This window comes from Corylus avellana, chromosome 6 (genome assembly GCF_965113065.1).
Source record: "Corylus avellana chromosome 6, dhCorAvel1.hap1.2, whole genome shotgun sequence".
NCBI classification, from domain to species: domain Eukaryota; kingdom Viridiplantae; phylum Streptophyta; class Magnoliopsida; order Fagales; family Betulaceae; genus Corylus; species Corylus avellana.
The window spans coordinates 1,078,334-1,097,513 of record NC_142495.1 but is presented as its reverse complement, the minus strand read 5'-3'; the positions used below and the strand labels follow the sequence as shown (position 1 = coordinate 1,097,513).

The 19,180-nt window shown below is 35.9% G+C and overlaps 2 protein-coding genes across 6 annotated transcripts; both read right to left on the bottom strand.

Annotated features, from left to right (window-relative positions):
• Nucleotides 1–343: 343 nt before the first annotated feature.
• On the bottom strand, nt 344–4,432 carry LOC132186385 (Protein phosphatase 2C family protein). 2 transcript variants are annotated; one of them, XM_059600330.2, is made up of 6 exons: nt 4,301–4,432; nt 3,742–3,801; nt 3,033–3,636; nt 2,480–2,804; nt 1,482–1,631; nt 344–894 (listed from the first exon to the last, which is right to left on the bottom strand). In XM_059600330.2, exons 3-6 carry the CDS (start codon nt 3,626–3,628, stop codon nt 598–600), a joined length of 1,368 nt encoding a protein of 455 aa, XP_059456313.2. In that variant the 5' UTR covers nt 3,629–3,636; nt 3,742–3,801; nt 4,301–4,432; the 3' UTR covers nt 344–597. The 2 variants fall into 2 exon arrangements, with proteins under 2 accessions (XP_059456313.2, XP_059456312.2); XM_059600329.2 differs by lacking the exon at nt 3,742–3,801.
• Nucleotides 4,433–8,829: 4,397 nt separating this feature from the next.
• Nucleotides 8,830–12,302, bottom strand: LOC132186862 (zinc finger protein GAI-ASSOCIATED FACTOR 1). Of its 4 annotated transcripts, none has more exons than XM_088517883.1 (5): nt 11,862–12,302; nt 11,524–11,692; nt 11,036–11,432; nt 10,667–10,917; nt 8,830–10,197 (listed from the first exon to the last, which is right to left on the bottom strand). In XM_088517883.1, the coding sequence occupies exons 2-5, from the start codon at nt 11,645–11,647 to the stop codon at nt 9,425–9,427; spliced, it is 1,545 nt and encodes a 514-aa protein (XP_088374009.1). In that variant the 5' UTR covers nt 11,648–11,692; nt 11,862–12,302; the 3' UTR covers nt 8,830–9,424. The 4 variants fall into 4 exon arrangements, with proteins under 4 accessions (XP_088374009.1, XP_088374008.1, XP_088374011.1 ...); XM_088517882.1 differs by having other exon boundaries at nt 11,524–11,689; XM_088517885.1 differs by having other exon boundaries at nt 11,866–12,302.
• Between the last annotated feature and the right edge of the window lie 6,878 nt (nt 12,303–19,180).

Sequence of the window (19,180 nt, the reverse complement as noted above, 5' to 3'; positions counted from 1 at the left end):
ATCTTCGGAGTTTTCTCACCTTATTTATTTGAAAACGGTGACAGGAAGCATGACAAGAAAGCTGCTATGACAAGAAGCATACCTGGTTTTTCTACTCTACAACGTTAGCGTATTTGGATCAGCAAAATTGGCTTTTGTCCTCGTACTAATTGAGCTACGACATTCCCTTGGGGCCAATTATTTATCAAAAAAAACTAATTGAGCTATGGCATGCTGTTTGTTTCTTGAATTAAACAGTAACTTTGAATGGTGATCTCGTGACTTTTTGTTAATCAGATCAAACTTAGTTCAAAATTGATAACAGATTCATACAATAGATCACATGTAGGGAGGGACTAAGAAGGAAAAAGAAAGAAGGCATTGCATCTCCTTAATACTCAGGTTTGACCTTCAAGGGGGTTATATATAAAAAATTCTGAGCATCTCAAACTAAAAACAAGAATTGAAAAGGGAGATGCCCAATATCAAATACAACTCCCAAGATGTTTCATGACCAAAATATGGGCTTATCAGCCCCAACCGCCAGTTTCGCCACCGTAACTGAACATATGTAACTATACAAGCAAAGTAGGTATAGCTATAACGGAGATGAGAGACTCACAAAACGGCAGGACTAGTTATATATGACACAACAACTGTGATGTCATCAAGCTTACCCCCGTAATAGCGGAAGCCAGCATCTTGAGCAGCAGTAGAAAATGGAGTCTGCCGATTCCTATCTTGTGCTCGCTGGCGTGCCAAAGCCGCTATCTTCTGAGCAGTTACTTGAGGTTCCAAGCCAGCTCTAACCGCATGAACAACAACAGCAGTCACCTCGTTATTATACAAGTTGTCGAATAACCCATCTGTTCCAGCAATAACGACATCTCCAGCAGTCACAGGAATTGTAAAAACCTGGATACGATGCCAAAAAGATGCTCAAGTCTGTGATGCTTGATAGTAAGCTGCTGATTTAATTGATGAACACGACTGAGGGAAAATATTAAAGACTCTTTTCTAATCTTGCTAAAGAAAAGAATATTTTCGCATCAATGTAATAGTCTAAGTTGATTTAACAATATCTTAGCTCTCAAGAATTCCAGAATCATGCAAGTCTAGAAGTAAGCAGAATTTCAGACCCCACGAGCCAATTTATTTCCTTAACCTTTTCTAGATTTTAAAATCTCTGCGTGTGAGAGCGAGGCACTGCATATATTCCACAATGACCATGGGCAGCAGCCCTATGAGGGAGATACATCAAAAACAAGTTCAATTGTTTGTGTTGCCATTCTATATATATATATATATTTTAAGTATAACATCATACAAATTCATTACAACATACCACTGACTTGCAGGGAAAAAAAAAAAAAAGTTCACATCCTACCCACATACAAGACAGATGTAAAGCCAAAACTATTTTTCCATATAAGGAGAAAGATATATGATTCTAATATTCTACACATTATACATGATTGCAAGGTATCAAAACGTTTACTGACCTGACCAGAGCTAGGTAGATCACCCCCATTGCCACTCTCCAGCTGATATGTAAAATTGAAGCCGTGCTGCTGCACTGGAGATTGGAAGACAGTGCATCCATCTCTAACCACTATGAATCCACTGTCTCCTAGATTAATAGCATGTAATCCCTGATGACACAAGCAAACAGATGAAACCATATAACACCAGATAGCAATGTCTCTCATCTTTTTAATCCCCAGACAGCAAATTATTCATAGTGGACATAAAAATAATCAAATATGACAGACCAGAGTGTGCTAAAACTTTACGTGACCAGAAACCTCCATCATCTATTCCACCCAAGTTCTAATTGTGCTAATGCCTGCATTCTTCAACCTAAGTTCAATTCTCTAGTATGCTGAATTCATTTACAGTAATTTTGTACTGTTAAAAGTTGCAAATCAGCAACCTTTTTGCCTTAAGAGGCTTGGAATTTACAGAAAAGAAAACACATATCAGTTGAAAGTGTGCAATAACCCCAGATGTAGAAATTAAGAAAATTAACCACTGTAGATAAAGATAAAAATTCCACTACATCCAAGAGAAAGAGCTGCCACTTTTTGAAATTTCACTTTGCTGAAGACTTAGCAGGACTAACCCTCCAGAAAATCAGGGCCATCAGGCATCAAATCTGCTAATCCAGAGAGAGCAGCAATATTAAAGAACAGCTTCTGCTTCGCCAAAACTGCTAAGTCACCTTATGAAATTCATAAATGTGTTCTTGTGGAGATCAAGGTAAGGTTGGAAATGAGTTGGAGAGAAAATTATGTGCGCGCATGGGTGTGTACAAGTTGAAAGCAAATAGACATATCCCTGATATCAGACAAAGGCCAGAGGGAAGTTTTCTTTTTCTATCATTGAAAGCACATTAACCCTAACACCGCTATTTAATGTAAAAGAGTCCTAGTTCCATAACTACCAAAATTTAATAAAAGGGGCAGGCACAAGGGGCTTGTGAAAATGAAAGACAACAAACCTTCTCTGTGAGAGCAATGATGCAGGCTGTTGAGGAACCCTTGGCCTTTGTGCTTGAGTGGGCCTTCTCCAACACCCTGGCTGGGTCAATGGAACCCTTGGGCTCCTCTTGAATTGCCGTCACTGTATAAGACATGAGTTCGCGGGAAAATTGTCCTGAATCAACACCAACATCTGCCCAGCCACCTACACCATCCGCAACACCAATTGCTTGTTCATCTTCGCAAATAAAATGAGCATCCTCTCCACCTGTCTCTTCCTTGTCAGGATGTGGCAAGTAACATGATCCTGAAATTAGCTTCAGAGTTCTTTCACCCAAAATAGTTCTGAACACCAAACAAGATACACAAGTATAAATAGTGAGAAACAAATTAAACAATGAACCCAAATTCATAAGCAAACTTTGATCTAGTACTACAGAAACCCTCCTTTTTTTTTTTATAAGTAATTTTTTGTCCCAAGGGGTAGGGGGCATGAAAGACACAATGGAGATTCTAAGATTAATTAATTAAAACGACAAGAAAAAAAAAAACGAAGAATATTAGAGCACATACTGGCCAGACAAAATGGTGGAATCTGCAAGCTGTTCATCATGAGAATTGCAGTTAAATGAAAAATCGGGAGCAGCCCCAGTAGCATGGCACACAAAAGTTGAAGTATGGAAATTCTTCAGCCATGATTTATCAAGTGAATTGGGATTAAAACTCCGCCGCAATCCATCAAAATTAAAAAACCCACAGATAAGATGACTGTTGGGCTGTTCTTGCCTTCTCAAACTCAAGCCAGCTTTCCAGCATCTGTTACGGCTTCTATCATTATAAAAAACGCCAGTAGGTTTTGTGAAGTCCAATGCATTTCCACAACTTGAGATTAAGTCATCAACATAAACATCTCCCAATAACGCTTTGGAAGTAGAAGCAGCCATAGATTTTCTCTTGCTCTCACAGCTAAGAGAATACCCAGAGGTGTTTGATATCAAAGAAGTTGAATATGGCAAGGACCAGGACAGCACTGAATTCCCAAACAACAAATTCCCTGGTCCAAGGAGCAAATTTATCGAACTTCGCCACGCAACTCGTTGCTGAACTATTGCTCGTGGGAAACCAGAATAGATAGTAGTGTTCAGCTTCGAGAGAATGCCGGATGGCATTTTATCCCCTGTATATCGAACGCCCTTGAATCAATTACTCTCTTGGAGAGTATCCAAGTTTGGATATCATATAGAACATAAAATGTCATTACTCCCAATACATCTATACCCACCAATTAACCTATGGTTGATTCCAGCTAAGCCTTCTCAAGTGAAATGTACAACTTTGAAACCTAATACGAGAAGACAAATTGGGATATATTACAACGTGTGAACTGCTAAACAGATGCAGAAACACACACAAAGGCAGAGGTGGTTGAAATTCCCACGGGTAGCTCCAACAACATGTCAGCATGTGCATAAATAACAAGCAATAACTAAGATGACAAATTCCATCAAATAATCTGACCAGAAAAAAAGAAATCCACGGGCTTTGAGAAAATCTAGTAACCAAGAAAAAAAAATCTGGGAAATTGATTTTTCTTTCTCCGAACATAAATTAAACCACCCCCCCCCCCCCTCTCAAAAAAAAAAAAAAAAAAAACTACAATGTTTATATTGGAAATATATTTCCATAAAAACAAAGGAATCCATTTCTAAATCTTTCTAATAATGTCCTTAACAATTCAGATTCCTCAGACATAAAATGGACAATCAAACTGATAAAAACGAGATTGGAGTTTGGAACAAGCAACGAATATAAAATAGCTGAGAACATTGAGAAAGCCGCACCTGTTCCTAACGGAGTACGATGCTTGAGCCCTCCCTATGAGACACCTCAGAAGGAAGCGAAGCTCCGATACGATCCTCGGAGCTTCCGCTCTCTTCCTCTTCTGCGTAAGGTCCACAACAACCTACGCATTGTTTTTTTGTTTTTTGTTTTTGTATATTTTCATGCGGCCCTTTCCTAAAAGAGCCTGGAGTTGGTTGACCCAAAGAGGATATTGGGTTTGGAATCGAATATTAAAGATACATAGAATATTGGGCTTCCTCTACATTTTGGGCCTACATTGCCCTTGGTATATTGGGCTGGGCCAATATAGCAGGCTTTTCAAGACCAAACTACAAACAGAACAAAAAAAAAAAAAAAAAAAGGAGGGATTCTAGAAGTAAGGCGGCAAGTTTTGCTTCTTCCAAAAGTATGCAGGGAAGAGAAATTCTAGATACCTGCAAATTGGATTTTTTTTTTTTTTTTTTTTCTGAATTTGAAGTTGTTAAATCACCGCTTAATAAAGCTCAATACGTAAAATATTTAATTAAAGCAATAAATTTGTTTTTTTTTTTAACTAAATGCCAACAATTCTTATGCATTTTTGGATTAATTAATTGGCGCCTAAACAAAAGGCTAGGCAAAGTCTTGGTGTTTGTTTTATATTGGCCAATAAATGAACAATTCTCATTGGCGTATATGGTGTTTCCAATCACAATGGATACTGGAGCCAATCGGTTTTCTGCATAAATTCTAACTCTTGACTGCATAAGAAAAAATATGCTTTGCAAATTTATAAAAAATCCATCAGAGAGTCAATGGAAGTCTTATTGTGCAATGGAGTTGGTTTAGCAGGCGGAGAGAGAGATGAAGAGGACCCAGCCAGTTGGACAATAATACATTAGATTTTTTGGCATATAAATACAGTGATAGACGATAGTAAATTAGTAATTGTACGTGGTTTATAAATTAAAAGCAGCGGCCTCTACACCAAGGAAAAGGATCCTCTCCATTTCAAAATCCCTCCATTTCCTCCATTTAGTGCATTTTGAAGGGTAGTGTTGTCCAAAAGTTTTAATAAGGGTAGTGCATTAAATGCAATACCCTTCAAAATGCACTAAATGAAGGAAATGGAGGGATTTTGAAATGGAGAGGATCCTATTCCCTACACCAAGTAGAAGCAAGTGCTCCTTGAAAAGTTGCTCAAATGAAAAGCCAACCCCCCTAGGGCTAGGGTTGCTCAGAGAGCCATGCCATGAATGATCGTACTAGAAACATGTGCCATTGACCAATGTAAATCTTCGGCAGGCTTGGAAGAGGCCAGGACCATGAATGATGAAATCAACGTACATACGAAATAAATTGTAGAATTAATGTTCCAACTTGGAACCTCGTCTTTAATGCCAAATGTTGGGTGTATAACTAATACACCAAAAGCTCTACAATTTATGGAACACAGAAAACTAGGTAAAGTTAGGTTGTAAATAATAGGAAATGAAAAATGTGATCAGTTTATTTTGTCTTTCCCTGTGATGGAGTATCAGCACTTCATAGTTTGTACCCTATATATTTTCTCTTTGCGACAGTTTTGCGTTTTGGCCACTTATTTTTATGGGTGTGAGAGATATTGAGTCTACAACAATAAAACCAAACAAAACTTAGTTAGTAAAATGAAAATAATGAGTTTTAAAGAAAAAAAAAATTATAATATAAAAATTTAAATAAATATTATTTAGTTAATTTTTAAAATATAAGAAAATGTCTTACTTAAAGGTATCGCCTTACGCTTCAAAATTTATTGAGCTGGTCCTAATGAAATGCATGTGAAAAAAAAATAACATATATTTTTAACATGCATTTTGAATGCATACAAGTTTAATTTACTATTTTTTTTAAAAAATAAAATAAAATAAAATCTCTAAAGCAATTTGTTGAAAAACTTTATCTGGTATGCTAAGGGATGAGCATTTAACGGACAGAAGTTTCTTCCAAACCAATTTGGAAGAAACTTCCTCCAACTTACTCTAATAAATACCAAATGTCATCTCTCACATATTATTTTTTAATATATATATATTTTTACATGTCCACACAAGGAAGGGGGAGGATTCGAACTAGTGACCTCCACTTCATGAGGCGTGGTCCCCTGCCGATTGAGCTACCCCTTGGAGACTTCTTTAATATTCGTAGAAGTCATTTATTGTCATTTTAATAACCTATGAACCAAAATATTGATTTTTAAGAAACTCAAACATGTTCAATGATACTTAGCACTCATTATAGTATGTCGAAAGAAAATTTCATCCAAACCAACTTAGAAAAAATTTGTGTCCATATTTAAACATAATTATGTGGTGTTTTTAGCATATGCTAACTTGCTTGGGGGCAACGGGCCGACACGGAACCCGGATAGCATCTAGCCCCTCTCCACAATTTTTTTTTTTTTTATTAAATGTTTTTTAAAAAAAGCTTAGCCTTCAAAACTATTAAAAAATATATATTAAGTTTTTGTTTTAACTTTGGCCCCTAAAAAAATTTGAATGCAAGCTGGCCTCCTAAAACTAGATTCCTAGTTCAGTGGGGAGCTGAAATCTTTAAAGTGTATTGTACTGTTGTCAATATCACGCGTAAATTTTTTAAAATTGTTTGATTAATTCATGGGCTAATTGTGGTGCCATCTTTATGTTATATATTATATTTTTTTCATCATGCATGTTTGGTCCTATTTCACAAATTATTGTTAAATTACGATCCACATTGTTTGGAAAGGGAATAAACAAAAGAGGACGGGACAATTGAAGAGAAAAGACAAAGTACGTGGGAGTCGAATTAGAACTCTGAAGATTCTTGATCCTGAAAAAGGACAAAAGTAAAGACGGCTCATACTCCTTTTATTGAGGTGTTGAGCTATGTTATTTATTCTCCGCTATATTTTAAAAAATAAAAAATAAAATTAGCGAATATTAATGTTAATATGTATTTTAAGAAATTCAAATAATGTGATAAATAGTTGTTTAATACATTAATTTTAAATTTTGACCATCAAATATATATTATCCATTTTAAATAAAATATTAAAAGATAGAGAGAAAATTTCTAATCTCGAGATGCTCGGACAGGTGGATTGTGCATTCTTAACCGTTGGAACATTTTGAGACCCAAGATCCCCTCACATTTTTCCTGTTCAAATTTCCTGAAATTCAGACAGAAAATTCTAAACTATCCAGATAGGGAGCCGCAAGGTGCAAGCATCCACTTAAAAAAAAAAAAAAAAAAAAAAAGCTTACACCTTCTTAATGACTCTCAATTCCAACCTCGCCTTGTGTTTTTAATAGGTCACCTCAGTTGACAATTTTTCTATTTTTTAATTAGAAAACAGAGAACCTGCACGCTGCACATGGTTGGAAATTTGAATGAGTAGATAAAGTCGAAAACATATTAATATATATAAATAAATAAATAGACAAGATATCACTGTCAAAGCACCATACAGCCAATTGAGCATTGAACTGCGAAGATTCATAGATTGGTATAATACCATGAATAATTACAACCAAATACAAGACAAATGAAGCCCTGAGAGTTGAGACAGCCACCCTATTTCCAATAATTTATTAGCTGGTCCACCAAGAGCCAACCTGCCAACCAAATAACATTTCTTGATCTCCACTCACAAGTCACAAGCCTCTTAACCCAATCATAATAAAACTATATTATATAAATAATCGGCTAAGATGCTCTAAAGTTCTCAAAAAAAGTTTTATCTAAAAGTTTCTTATATTCCAACTCTTATTTTTAATTTAAATTACATCAATATTTATTATATATGATATGCAATGAATGAAAGAAAATATATATATATATATATATATATATATATATATATATATTTTAAAAAAATTTAAACCTCGATATATCTCGTTGATAAATATTAAAATACAAAAATCTGAATGGTTTAATTTAAGGAATAAGTAAAGAGTAATTATTCATTCAACAAGTAAGAGTGACATTGTAATTAATGATTGAGATGTTTGTCTTTATTTTATTTAATGATGTGAAATTTTTCCTAAAAAAAAAAAAAAACAAGTAAGCGTTATTGTCCTAGGGTCAGGGTTCTCTAAATTTCCTTGGATAACTCTTTAGTAAAATTCTTAAAATCCTAGCCATTACTTTTCAATTAACTTGGGATTCAATATAAAGTATAAGGGAATTATACAAATATTACCATTGGACTTTCATATGGGTGCCACTTTAGTCCAACACTTATAATTTGAAGAATTTAACTTTTAACCCCTACATGTTTGATTTATTACAATTAAAACTTTCTATTAAAATGTTCTATTAAATCTTAAAATGGCATTATTTATCCCTCACCTTGCAAAATTTACATAAAAAATAATAATAATAAATTTATTTTATGCTAGATATTCAACTTACTTCACAAAACATTGGTTATATTTATTAAAAAACATTTACAGAGCATTTGACTTGGCATAAATACAATTTGCGGGGACTAAATTATTCAAATTGAAAATGCAGAGTAAATTGACAATTACATCAAATTTAAGGATGATATTTATATTTTTCCTAAATATATTTACAATTTATAGAAGGTTTCATCAAGTCCATGAGCCATAACCTAGGCCCGACCCATCATTTACAAACCAACCCAAAGTCCGATCTACTGCACAATGGCTGGTATTTTCAAAGCTCTAGCTTGATAAAACTAACACAATAATAAATCTTGGTATACATAGTGATTTAGAGAGAGATATGTTGCTGATGTTTTTCGTTTTAGCTTGAGCAACCTTTTTACACCTTCAGTACAAGTATTCTGCGGAAAAACATACGGCTCCCATTGGCCATTACACATTGGAGTAAAGAAAGGGTCCCAAGGCTTTTTTTTTTTTAGCTCACTACGGATCTACACCACATCGACAAGATCCTCGTTATCCTGGTCATCAAAGGCAGCATAACAATAAAAAAAGACCCAACTGCCTGTGGCCTAATGCTTACCTCCAAAGGGCAATAGTTTTATATAAAATTATAGCTTATCATCGTTCCCCTGCAACTTCAATTGTACAAGAAAAGATGGAGACCCCTGTAGCATGGAATACTTTACTTTTTTTTTTTTTCTTTCAAATGTGTCATGTGCCCCTTCCCATGTCTTTAGCAGAGAATTCTCCACCCCCAAAGGATGCCGCAGCAGCAGCGGCAGCCACATCGAGCCCGCCGCCGATAGATGTGATTAAAGCAGATAGGCCATTACTGGGGCTGCCACCAGCAGCCATTCCTAATCCCAGAAAATCAAGGGTGGTTTGCTTTGGACCAAACATAGAAGGAGTTCCCATCATTAATTCTTTCAATCCTGAGCCCCCATCACAATGCCCAAGTCCAAGTCCTGCAGGAACTGAGGCATTCTCCGGTTCGACTTGCCGCTGACTCCAATGCAAGCCATCTTGCTGCCCGGATGAAGATGAAGATGAAACTATGCCAAACCCTCGAAGCAATGATGCATTTGTTGCTGCAGCCCCCATTTGAGCAGCTTTCTGTAGTAGTGCAGTAGCAGACATGGCTGGTTGTGGTGACGGTGCATACTGCCGTCGCTCTTGCCCTGCAGTCCCGAAAATTGATGACCCATGATTCGTGGAGAGGCAGAGAGAAATGGGTTCTGTAGAGGAAGGCCGTGGAAGGTCTGTTGGGGGATCAGAGCGCCCCATAGCACGGATTAGATCAGTAAATGCAGGAGTTTGAGCAGTTTGCAAGCTTGCTGATGCTGTTGAGGAAGCAAATAAGCTTGCAAATACACTACAGCTTGCACTGCCGTTGCTGCTTGAGCTGGTGGTGCTGGCACAGCTCCCATTTAGCCCAGTCGTGGCCGGTGCTTCTTTCACTATTTGTGGGGTATTTTCCGGTAACTCTACATCAAAAGCCAAAAGAGAAAAGAGAACACAAAAGCGGTTAATTAAAAACAGACAGAGACATGAAAAGTTAAGCTTTTCTTTATGAAGAACTTTAGAAGAAAAAGGAGGATCAATAATGGTTTCCTTTCTCTAAACCCACTTCTCCCCCCCCTTTTAGCTTTTGAATCACTTGGTTTTCTTTATCAAAGATTGCACAAATTGAATCTCAATAGTTCGGAGGAAATCCCACTATTGTTGTTTTTATTTAGCATTTTTATCAGTTCCCCAAATCTCAAGATCGGTTACTCTACTGTGATACGAATCAAGATGACAGCAACGACCAGTAACAGACAAAAATTACTAAACTCCAAGATCTCAAGAGAGAGAGAGAGACAACAAAGATTTTCTGTTAATTAAGACAAAACACGCATCCGACAAAACCCAACAGAAAAGTTTGAAAATTCTCCAAATTTGGATCATATTTACCTGGACTCTTGTTCCGCAAAACCGAGGATAGTACACCGGTTGACTGTGAAGGAGCTGGTGGAGCTTGAGCTTGAGCTTGTGCTGGAGCTTGAACTGGAGGTGGCGCCGGTACTGGTGAAGATGTCTCAACCGCCAGAGTATTCGGGTCTGACTCCGAATTTGGATTCACCACCGCCACCTGAGTCTGAGCTCTGGCGCTCTCCTCTGCCAACGCATCGCAGAACGCCCGGTGCGTGATGAAGCTATCCCTCCTTCAAAGAATCATAAAACAAAACAAGTTTTAACAAACCCATATAAACCCAACAATTGCATTAACATTTCAAACGAAATCAAACACTAAAAGCAAAAGAAGAAAAATAGAATAAAAACCTCGAAAACAAAGTCCCACAGTCACATTTGTACTCCCTAGTGCCGCAAATCTTTGAATGGGCTTTCCAATCGGACTGTACCGCGTACTTCTTGGAGCACTTATCGCATTTCCACTTCTTCTCCCCGTGCTTCCTACAGAAATGCTTCTTTATCCCCGTGAGATCACCCAGAGCTCGCGAAGGGTCGTGGTGCACGCACGACGCCTCGGGACACACGTAGACCCTCTTCTTCACCTCCTTGCTCGACCTCTGCCGAAGCTTCCACGGAAGATTGTGACCCCGCCGATGGAGCTGCAGATTCTGATCCCTCTGAAACCCTTTGTTGCAAATTTCGCACACGAATCGGTTCGTGGCCATCAGGGTCTTCGGAGACAGAGCAATCACCTCCGCATCTGGATCTGTCGAAACCCACAAACAAATTATCACAAAATAAATGAATTTAATAATTATAATTTGAAAAAACTCATATGGGTGTCAACTTATTGGTACCGGGCATTCCAGGAAGGTTTCGCTTTTTCTTAGCTGTGGACTTGGGAGGTTGACTCTGATTGCCAGAGGAAGAGACGCTGGCTTCCCCTGAAGCAGTAGAGGAATTATCCAAGTCGACCGGCATGGATACTGAAAATCTTTTGCTAGGGTTTTCTTTGGACCTAATCTGCTGGACAAAAACGAAAAAAAATCTTAGGACATTTATCTCAGAATTGCAAAGAAGCTTTTGGAGACAATGTTTAGGGTTTCCATCACTGCTCTCTCGCTTTCTTATCTACCAGTCAATCACTCTTTTTTTCTTTCTTTTTTTTGGTCTCTCTCTCTCTCTCTTTACTCACCTACCGGCTCTGACGGGGTATCTGACCAAAATTCACAGTATCCAAAGGAACCTCAATGATTAAACCCAAAGACTGAAAACAAAAGCTTTTCTCTCAGCTCGGAAGAAATGAAATGAAACACAGAGAACCCACAAGTAAACCACCGGAAAATTGATCCCCGGAAAATGAACTCTTGTGATCCAACGGTCAGAAATGAATAAAATGATTCTACTTTAGGGACAAAATGAACAAAGTGGAAACGTTTCCGGGAATATTTTTCTGGGCTTTCGACTTTTCGGATCAAGCTATAAACAATCCGATAATTGAGCAATACAGGGCAAGAATCAGATGGGTCTGTTTTAAAAGGCGGCTAAGGAGAGAGAAGTGGAAAAGGAGAGAGATCTTGTCTTCTAAGTTTGAGAGAAAAGAGAGAGAGAAAGAGATTTCGCTAAAGTCTGGGGTCTGTGCTCTTCTATCTAACTTTTCAGACTAGAGAAAAATGATTAAAATAAAGAAATGGTTTTCTAATTGATTAGCTATTAATCTAGATTAATTAGGTTAATCAGAGGGGTTAACAAAGGGTTGGCAGTGACTTCTTGACCAAGTTTCTAATCTACGACCAGGGATTTACCGTCCAGTTGTCGAGGCCATGGTTCTTAGGCACGTTGTCGGAGGTCACCCAACTGCTTGTACTGTTCGCTGTTTGTCGTGTAGTGCAGTGTTTGAACTCGTTTTGTGTTGTCAAGGACAGCATACGGGTCGGGAACACCGGTGCTTTAAATTCACAAAAGTCAAAGAACTTTTATCTTGATTATAACTTTTTTAGAGTTTTTGGCCACTCTGATTTTGACACGTCCTTTTGCTTCGTGAGGTCGAGCATCTTTGATTGGGACTCTTATCTTCTTCTCTCTTTCGGTTTTTTTTTTTTTTAGGCGCATAGGATAGGATTTGGATTTCATATTCTGAGGGCTAACAAAATTGTTAGAAGCGATGTTTATTGTATCGAATTTTTTACGCTGTTTATGGATAGAGGTATGTTACATAATTATCTTTAATTTTTTTTTTTTAATTTAATAGATTAATAGTTAGTTTTAATTTGTTGACATATATAGGTTCTTTACACAAATTCAATAGTAAATTTATTCATTCACCATATAAAGATGGCTGAAAGATTATTAAAATAATAAATTTTATCATTTCTCATTACAAAACTCACAGAAACTATAAAAAAAACCTTTGATAGGACTTACTTGTCCAAACATGTGTTATTAGATAGGTAGAATCTATTGAAGGCCATAAGAACAAGCAATTGCAAAAAATTTCAATATGTTTTGAGGTTGCAAGGTCGGCTTAATTGCCTAAGAGCATTCCCAGCAGACTCCCTATAAGGGAGTCTGTTCCGTAAGTTTAGGAAATATGTTCAAAAAATTGTAAAAAATATCTAACAGCAAACTCCATAAATGAACCCTAAACATTATGATTGCTACAGGATTTTCTATCTTCTCTCCTCTCTCCTCTCATGTCTCACAATTCTCTCTTATCTCTCCTCTCATATATATAATATAATTAAAATAAATAAATATTTTAATGATATAGGGAATGATTAAGGGAAGTTATTGAGGTGTATTTTGATATAGAAAAACAAAAAATAGTTTAAATTCTTAAATATAAGGAAAATGACCAAAAAAAAAAAAAAAAAAAAAAAAACTGTTAGAAATCCTCTAAGGGCTCACAAAGAAAGAGAAAAAAAATGCCTTTAAAAGAAGAAAAAATCTTTAAATATTAGCCAATAAAAATGAAGAGCGCATTTTGTTTCTCGTGTAAAGTTTTTCGACACTTCACAGTCTATCTATTCTTTTCTCTTCTGTAATTTTATATTTTGGTTATTCATTTCCATGCGTGTGGACCATTTGCGTGTATAAGCTAAAAAAAAAAAAATTAAATTAGTAATTTTACATTTTGTAAGACGAAAAGAACAATTTTTAAAGAGAAAAAATAAATAATTTTTAAATATGAAAAGGTTTTTTTTTATTTTTTTAAAAAAGGTATTATTTATAATTATTGCCTTCTACCGCAAAATGTCTTTTCTTGCGATCTTTGGATTGGTTGGTTTTTTTTTTTTTTTTTTTTTTTTGGTCCTGAGCAATACATCAAAAGGAAAGGGTAGTTTAGTATTACTACTCTACTTCATTGCTATGCTTATGTGGTCTATGATTCACACGTAGGATCATTCACTAGGCAACGTGGCATCACATAAGCCCTCACCTCTTGAAGCACTCATTAGATACGATTGACCCTTGAAGTGTCACATAGGAGAGGGGCAGCATAAATATGGAGTAATTGGACTTTGGATTTCAAGGCCCAAAGCACCTTTCGTTTTTTTGGACTTGGTAACACGTACCCCACGAGTGATAGGGATATATTTCTCTTTTTCCGGAGCAAATTAGTATTATATCAAAGGAAAGAGTATTAAATAATTTAGGCTGTCACCCTCTCCACATGCTCAAAATTGTATGGGGAGAAGCGTGCAAATAGTCACGAACCTTAATATATGTTCACATTTGTTTATGCATGTCTAGTGTGATAAACTATTATGTAGGGTTTGATTGGTGTAATTTTTAGAATTCTAAACTATTACGTGGCGTGTGGTTTGGATAATCTTTTATGATTTTCAGCCGTTTGGTTACATTTAAGTAAAAAGAATCATGATGCTCAGGGGTAGAACTAAAATTTGAAAGGAGTGACGGACAAAACATTTTAAATATGATATTTTGAAGTAAGTTTTTATTTTTATCTTATGAATGGTATTTTTGTCATTTTGAATCATAAAACTGGGAGATTCAATCTCATCAAAAGAAACATTGTAAAAATTGAAACAGTAAAATAAACTTTGCAAAAATATGATATTTTGAGGTGATTAAATGGAGTTAACCCCTAAAAATATGGTGACACGTGTCACCATGGACTTATAAAATGAGAAAGGTCTTCCTTTCTCCAGGACTCTCTCTTACGTCTCCATTTCTCGAGAAGACTCTTATTTCTACATAAGTTCTCTTACTTTCTTTCATATATTTCACTTTACACACACAAATTATTGGATATTAGAGGCATATTGTCATGATATATTTTTATCCACACACAAGATGCTAACTTAGGCATCAGAGATTCTTCGGCCTCAATCGAAGACCCTCTAACTGTGTTCTTATTTTGCAGGAACACCATAAATGTACAGGAATCCAACTCAAAGCTTGATCACGAGGAAATATCGCAGCCTAGCTACACCTTGGATCAAAAATTGCATCAACAATAGGAAATATACATTTTCGTATTGGTCATTATAACACTCTTTGTGTATTCTAAAATACCATTAGAATTTGAGTATTTTAGAATGTTTGGCCAATAAATAGCCCAAACACTCTATTCCTTGTACGTAAAGAAATAGCGTTTGCCAATTGAACTGCTCTTGACTTGAACTAAGGATTATTATTATTATTATTATTATTATTTTCCGAGCAATTTGAACTAAGGATTAGACAATTAAGTAAGCGTGCCTCTTAGACTTTCTCAGAGTCGTGGTTTGATACTTTGATACACGGTTTCTACAAATTGACTATTATTAGACAGCAATCAATTTAGGCTACAAATAATTATTTGCTTCGTTTTTTTTTTTTTTTTTTTTTTTTTTCGAGTTATTTGCTTCGCTTTTAGTAAAGGCCTAAAGGGTATGTGGTTATTCACCACGAATCCAACTAAGTGGCCATTATTTGAAGGCACCGAGCAATTAATTATGTCTATCCCCCACGCATCGATAGCCTGCAATTTCTTTGCATGACTGCTTAATTGCCTTTTACAAAAATACACAATTTTATACTTAATAGTGTTTCCATGTTTGTTAAACCTTTTTTTTTTTTTTTTAATGAATTTTGTTTTTCTGTTCTTTAAACAAAGACAAAAACGTTAAGAAAAACCCAAAACACGACCACTTTTAAAAACACAAAACAATTTTCACCTTTATTTTACTTCAAAACTCTTTTTCAAATAAATAAAATTAAAAAATCCCCAACACACATTTATGAATATGTCTTAAACTACATATTGAGTGTATTATGCAAAATTGGGTTGTGTAAATAATTTTAGAGAACTTTAATAATAATGATTTCTTATCGAATATCACGCAAATGTAGCTAACATGTCATGGGTTGGGATAAACACCTTTTTCTATTTATTTTTCTATCGAGATTATCTACATGACAGCTACAAAATATTACGATAAATTAGATAGCAAAAAAGGTTATGGGGAAAAATGAAAGAAAAAACCAATATTTTTTTTCATTGTGAATATGGCATGAGAAAAATATATATGTTGCTCCTTATTTTGGATCTTATATTGATCGTTAAAAATAAAAAAAATAAAAAACTGAAATTTAGTTGCTTAAGGGATTGTGTTTAAGGCGACAATGTTGCCTCAATAGGATGTTGGGAAACGCACCCGCAAATGGTTCGTTACAAATGAAATCTTTTACGGCAACCTTGTACGTTTTTAGAGCAATAATAGTCGCTCCAATTAGTCTGAAAATTTTACCAACACTTTCTACTTGATATTCTGGTTTATCCATCTTACTAGTGTTGATTTTTAGGGGATTCTAGTTGTTAAGGAGATAACTTTTGTTTCAATAAACTCTTTTGAACGCATATATATTATATTCCAATTGCTAACAAAGTGACTTATTTGTAATAAGGTGGTAATTGGAGAGAGTCATGTGTTACCTTTTGAAATTTTGTGGTCTAAACTACTAAAGTGGGGATATTCTCTGAGTAAAGTATATTTTTCTCATGATTATTTTTCCCTAATCTATCATGATACACTTGGATTCTATTCCCTCGGGCTTGGGCTAGCTAGCCCATTTCAGGCATGGACTAACCCAGGGCGATGTAACAACGTCATTTTGACCGCTGTAGAAGGATTACATTAGGTTATAAAGTACGAATTGAGATCCCCTCAAATTGAGGAGAAATTAGAGATTCTCTAATTGTTAATCGTAGCCCTTCATTTTAAATCCAATGGTCTATAAAATGTCAGCTGCTTTTGTATAACTGATGCATTAAATGCTGGCTTTTATTTTACTGATGTTTAAATGATTTTATAGACTATTAAATTTAAAATGAAGGCTCACGATTAACAATTGGAGAATCTCTAATTTCTTCCCAATTGGAAGGGATCCGAATCCATTCATTCTTTGTACGACCCTACTACATGTCGCCTTTCAATTGGGTTGCGTGTAATTTGTCAATGAGTCTAGGTCACTAGCTCTGGCAACGGGTGCCCCCAATAACCCCTCCTATGTTGGGGTTTAGGTGGCATTAAATTTCAACTACCATTGTGACATATGAAAGTGGTGCTCTCATACCTCTTCCATTGGGATCCAGATCCCCTCTAATGATCTAAACCGTCTATTCTTTATTCAATAATTATTGTTCTCTCACATGTTTCACTAAATGTGAAGCATGGTAAAATAATGACTCTTAGATGAAAAATTGACTGCTTGAATCATAAATTTCAGAAACTAAAATTCAAAGGGAATTTCGGTAGATCCTGATCCCCTAATATATATAGTATTTGTATTTTGGCCAAATGGCAGTATCTCACACTTCGCAGGAGAGCTGACTAGAACATACTTGGGCGCACACGTCCTTTTCTTTAGATTGTCTCCGGTGCTCTTGCACGCGAGCAGTATAATTAATTAGGTTAGTTTAAAATTCAAGCAAAGGGCGATAAGGCAGAGGTTTTCTTTCCTTTTTTAACCCCTGAGCGACGATAAGATTGAATCAAAAGACAAAGCAATGAAAGCATGAACCTGGAAAACAACCAAAAAGCCGGCATGTTATATAGTCTTCCATATTCCATCATCACTTGCATTGACTTGGATTTCATTTCCTTTTGTTAGTTCAAACACTGCATTATTTAAGGCATGATGTGGGCCTTGAAAACTTTTCTTCACCTACGTTGACAGATGCCAAAGGCCAATCACTTTGCTGGCATTAACATTATTTAACATTGGTTAGGTATCAATATGGAGATCTATAGACCTATAATTATCTAGTAATACTCTTCTATGGTCTTTGGGACATTATATCTATTGAGCTCAATGGCTATTCATCATTTCTAAGGAGTATCTTCTCTCTCCGTCTCATCTTTATCTAGGGATTTCCAGACAAATTATGACCACCGTTAAGCTTTTACTAAACGCTTATTATAAATTTATATTAATTTTAGTATTTAAACACAAAAGGAGGTGAGGAAGGATGGCTCCGTTCTCACAACAAGACGGTGAGGGTGGCTTTAACCTCGCTTACGTAAAAGAGGGACGGATATCAAGAGCTTCATCACCACATAACAAAGGTAGTGATGGAGTGGCACGGGCTTCATCCCCGCCACCTCCATCCAGGTGTGCAAGGGTGGCTCAAGCTCAACCCCCACAAAACACCTTTACTGGAATTGACCTATGAGGGAAGCTGACATGTATTTGGATACATGTGCCATGTTTTTATTGGTATGATGTAGGCAATATGGGAGGTGACAAGTTTTTTCTAAAGAATATATGAAAAATATGATGGAATGACCTATTTATCACTTTAACAAAACTCATTACTTTATTTATAAGAAATTAGAAACCCGTCACCTTATTTATAACAAAAGCAAAATTTATGGACTTCTAGGACAATTTCCCGAAGGAAAACTTAATATATCTTTGATTGTAAATATATGGTGAAACTAACATCCATATGTGAATTAAATTTCCCAAAGGACAGTGATTTGAGATGAATGAGGATGAAGGCATATATATGAGAGCAACGTATATAGGGCCATCCATCTGGGCAAGCCCAAGGCATCAAGCTCGTGATGATTTGTAATTGACTTCAATGCCTGCAATGCATCTGATTTCAAGATTAACCTCAAAATTTCACAGTCGAATAAAAATATCCTGTCTTGTGTTGTTTTAAAGCCAAATTTATTGTGTTTACTAGATGCATCTAGTGTGAGAGTGAACAGTTGGGTGTGTAAAGGGCTTGGAAGCTCTTTAAATAATAATTTTTTATTTCAAATTTAATAATAATTTTAAATATCAAGTAAAAAATGTGAAAGTAGAAAGTGAAAATATGTATAACATTTCTTACAAGTTTTAATACATCGTCGTGGAGGTTGGTGATAGCAGTTGCGAGAGCTGGGATGGTCTTGGGTGAATCGTGGCGTGGGTGTATATCGGAGGGAGTGATGTTTGAAGGGATAAACTGTGGACGGAAAAAGTTTAATAGTAATTTTAAATATCACATAACAAATG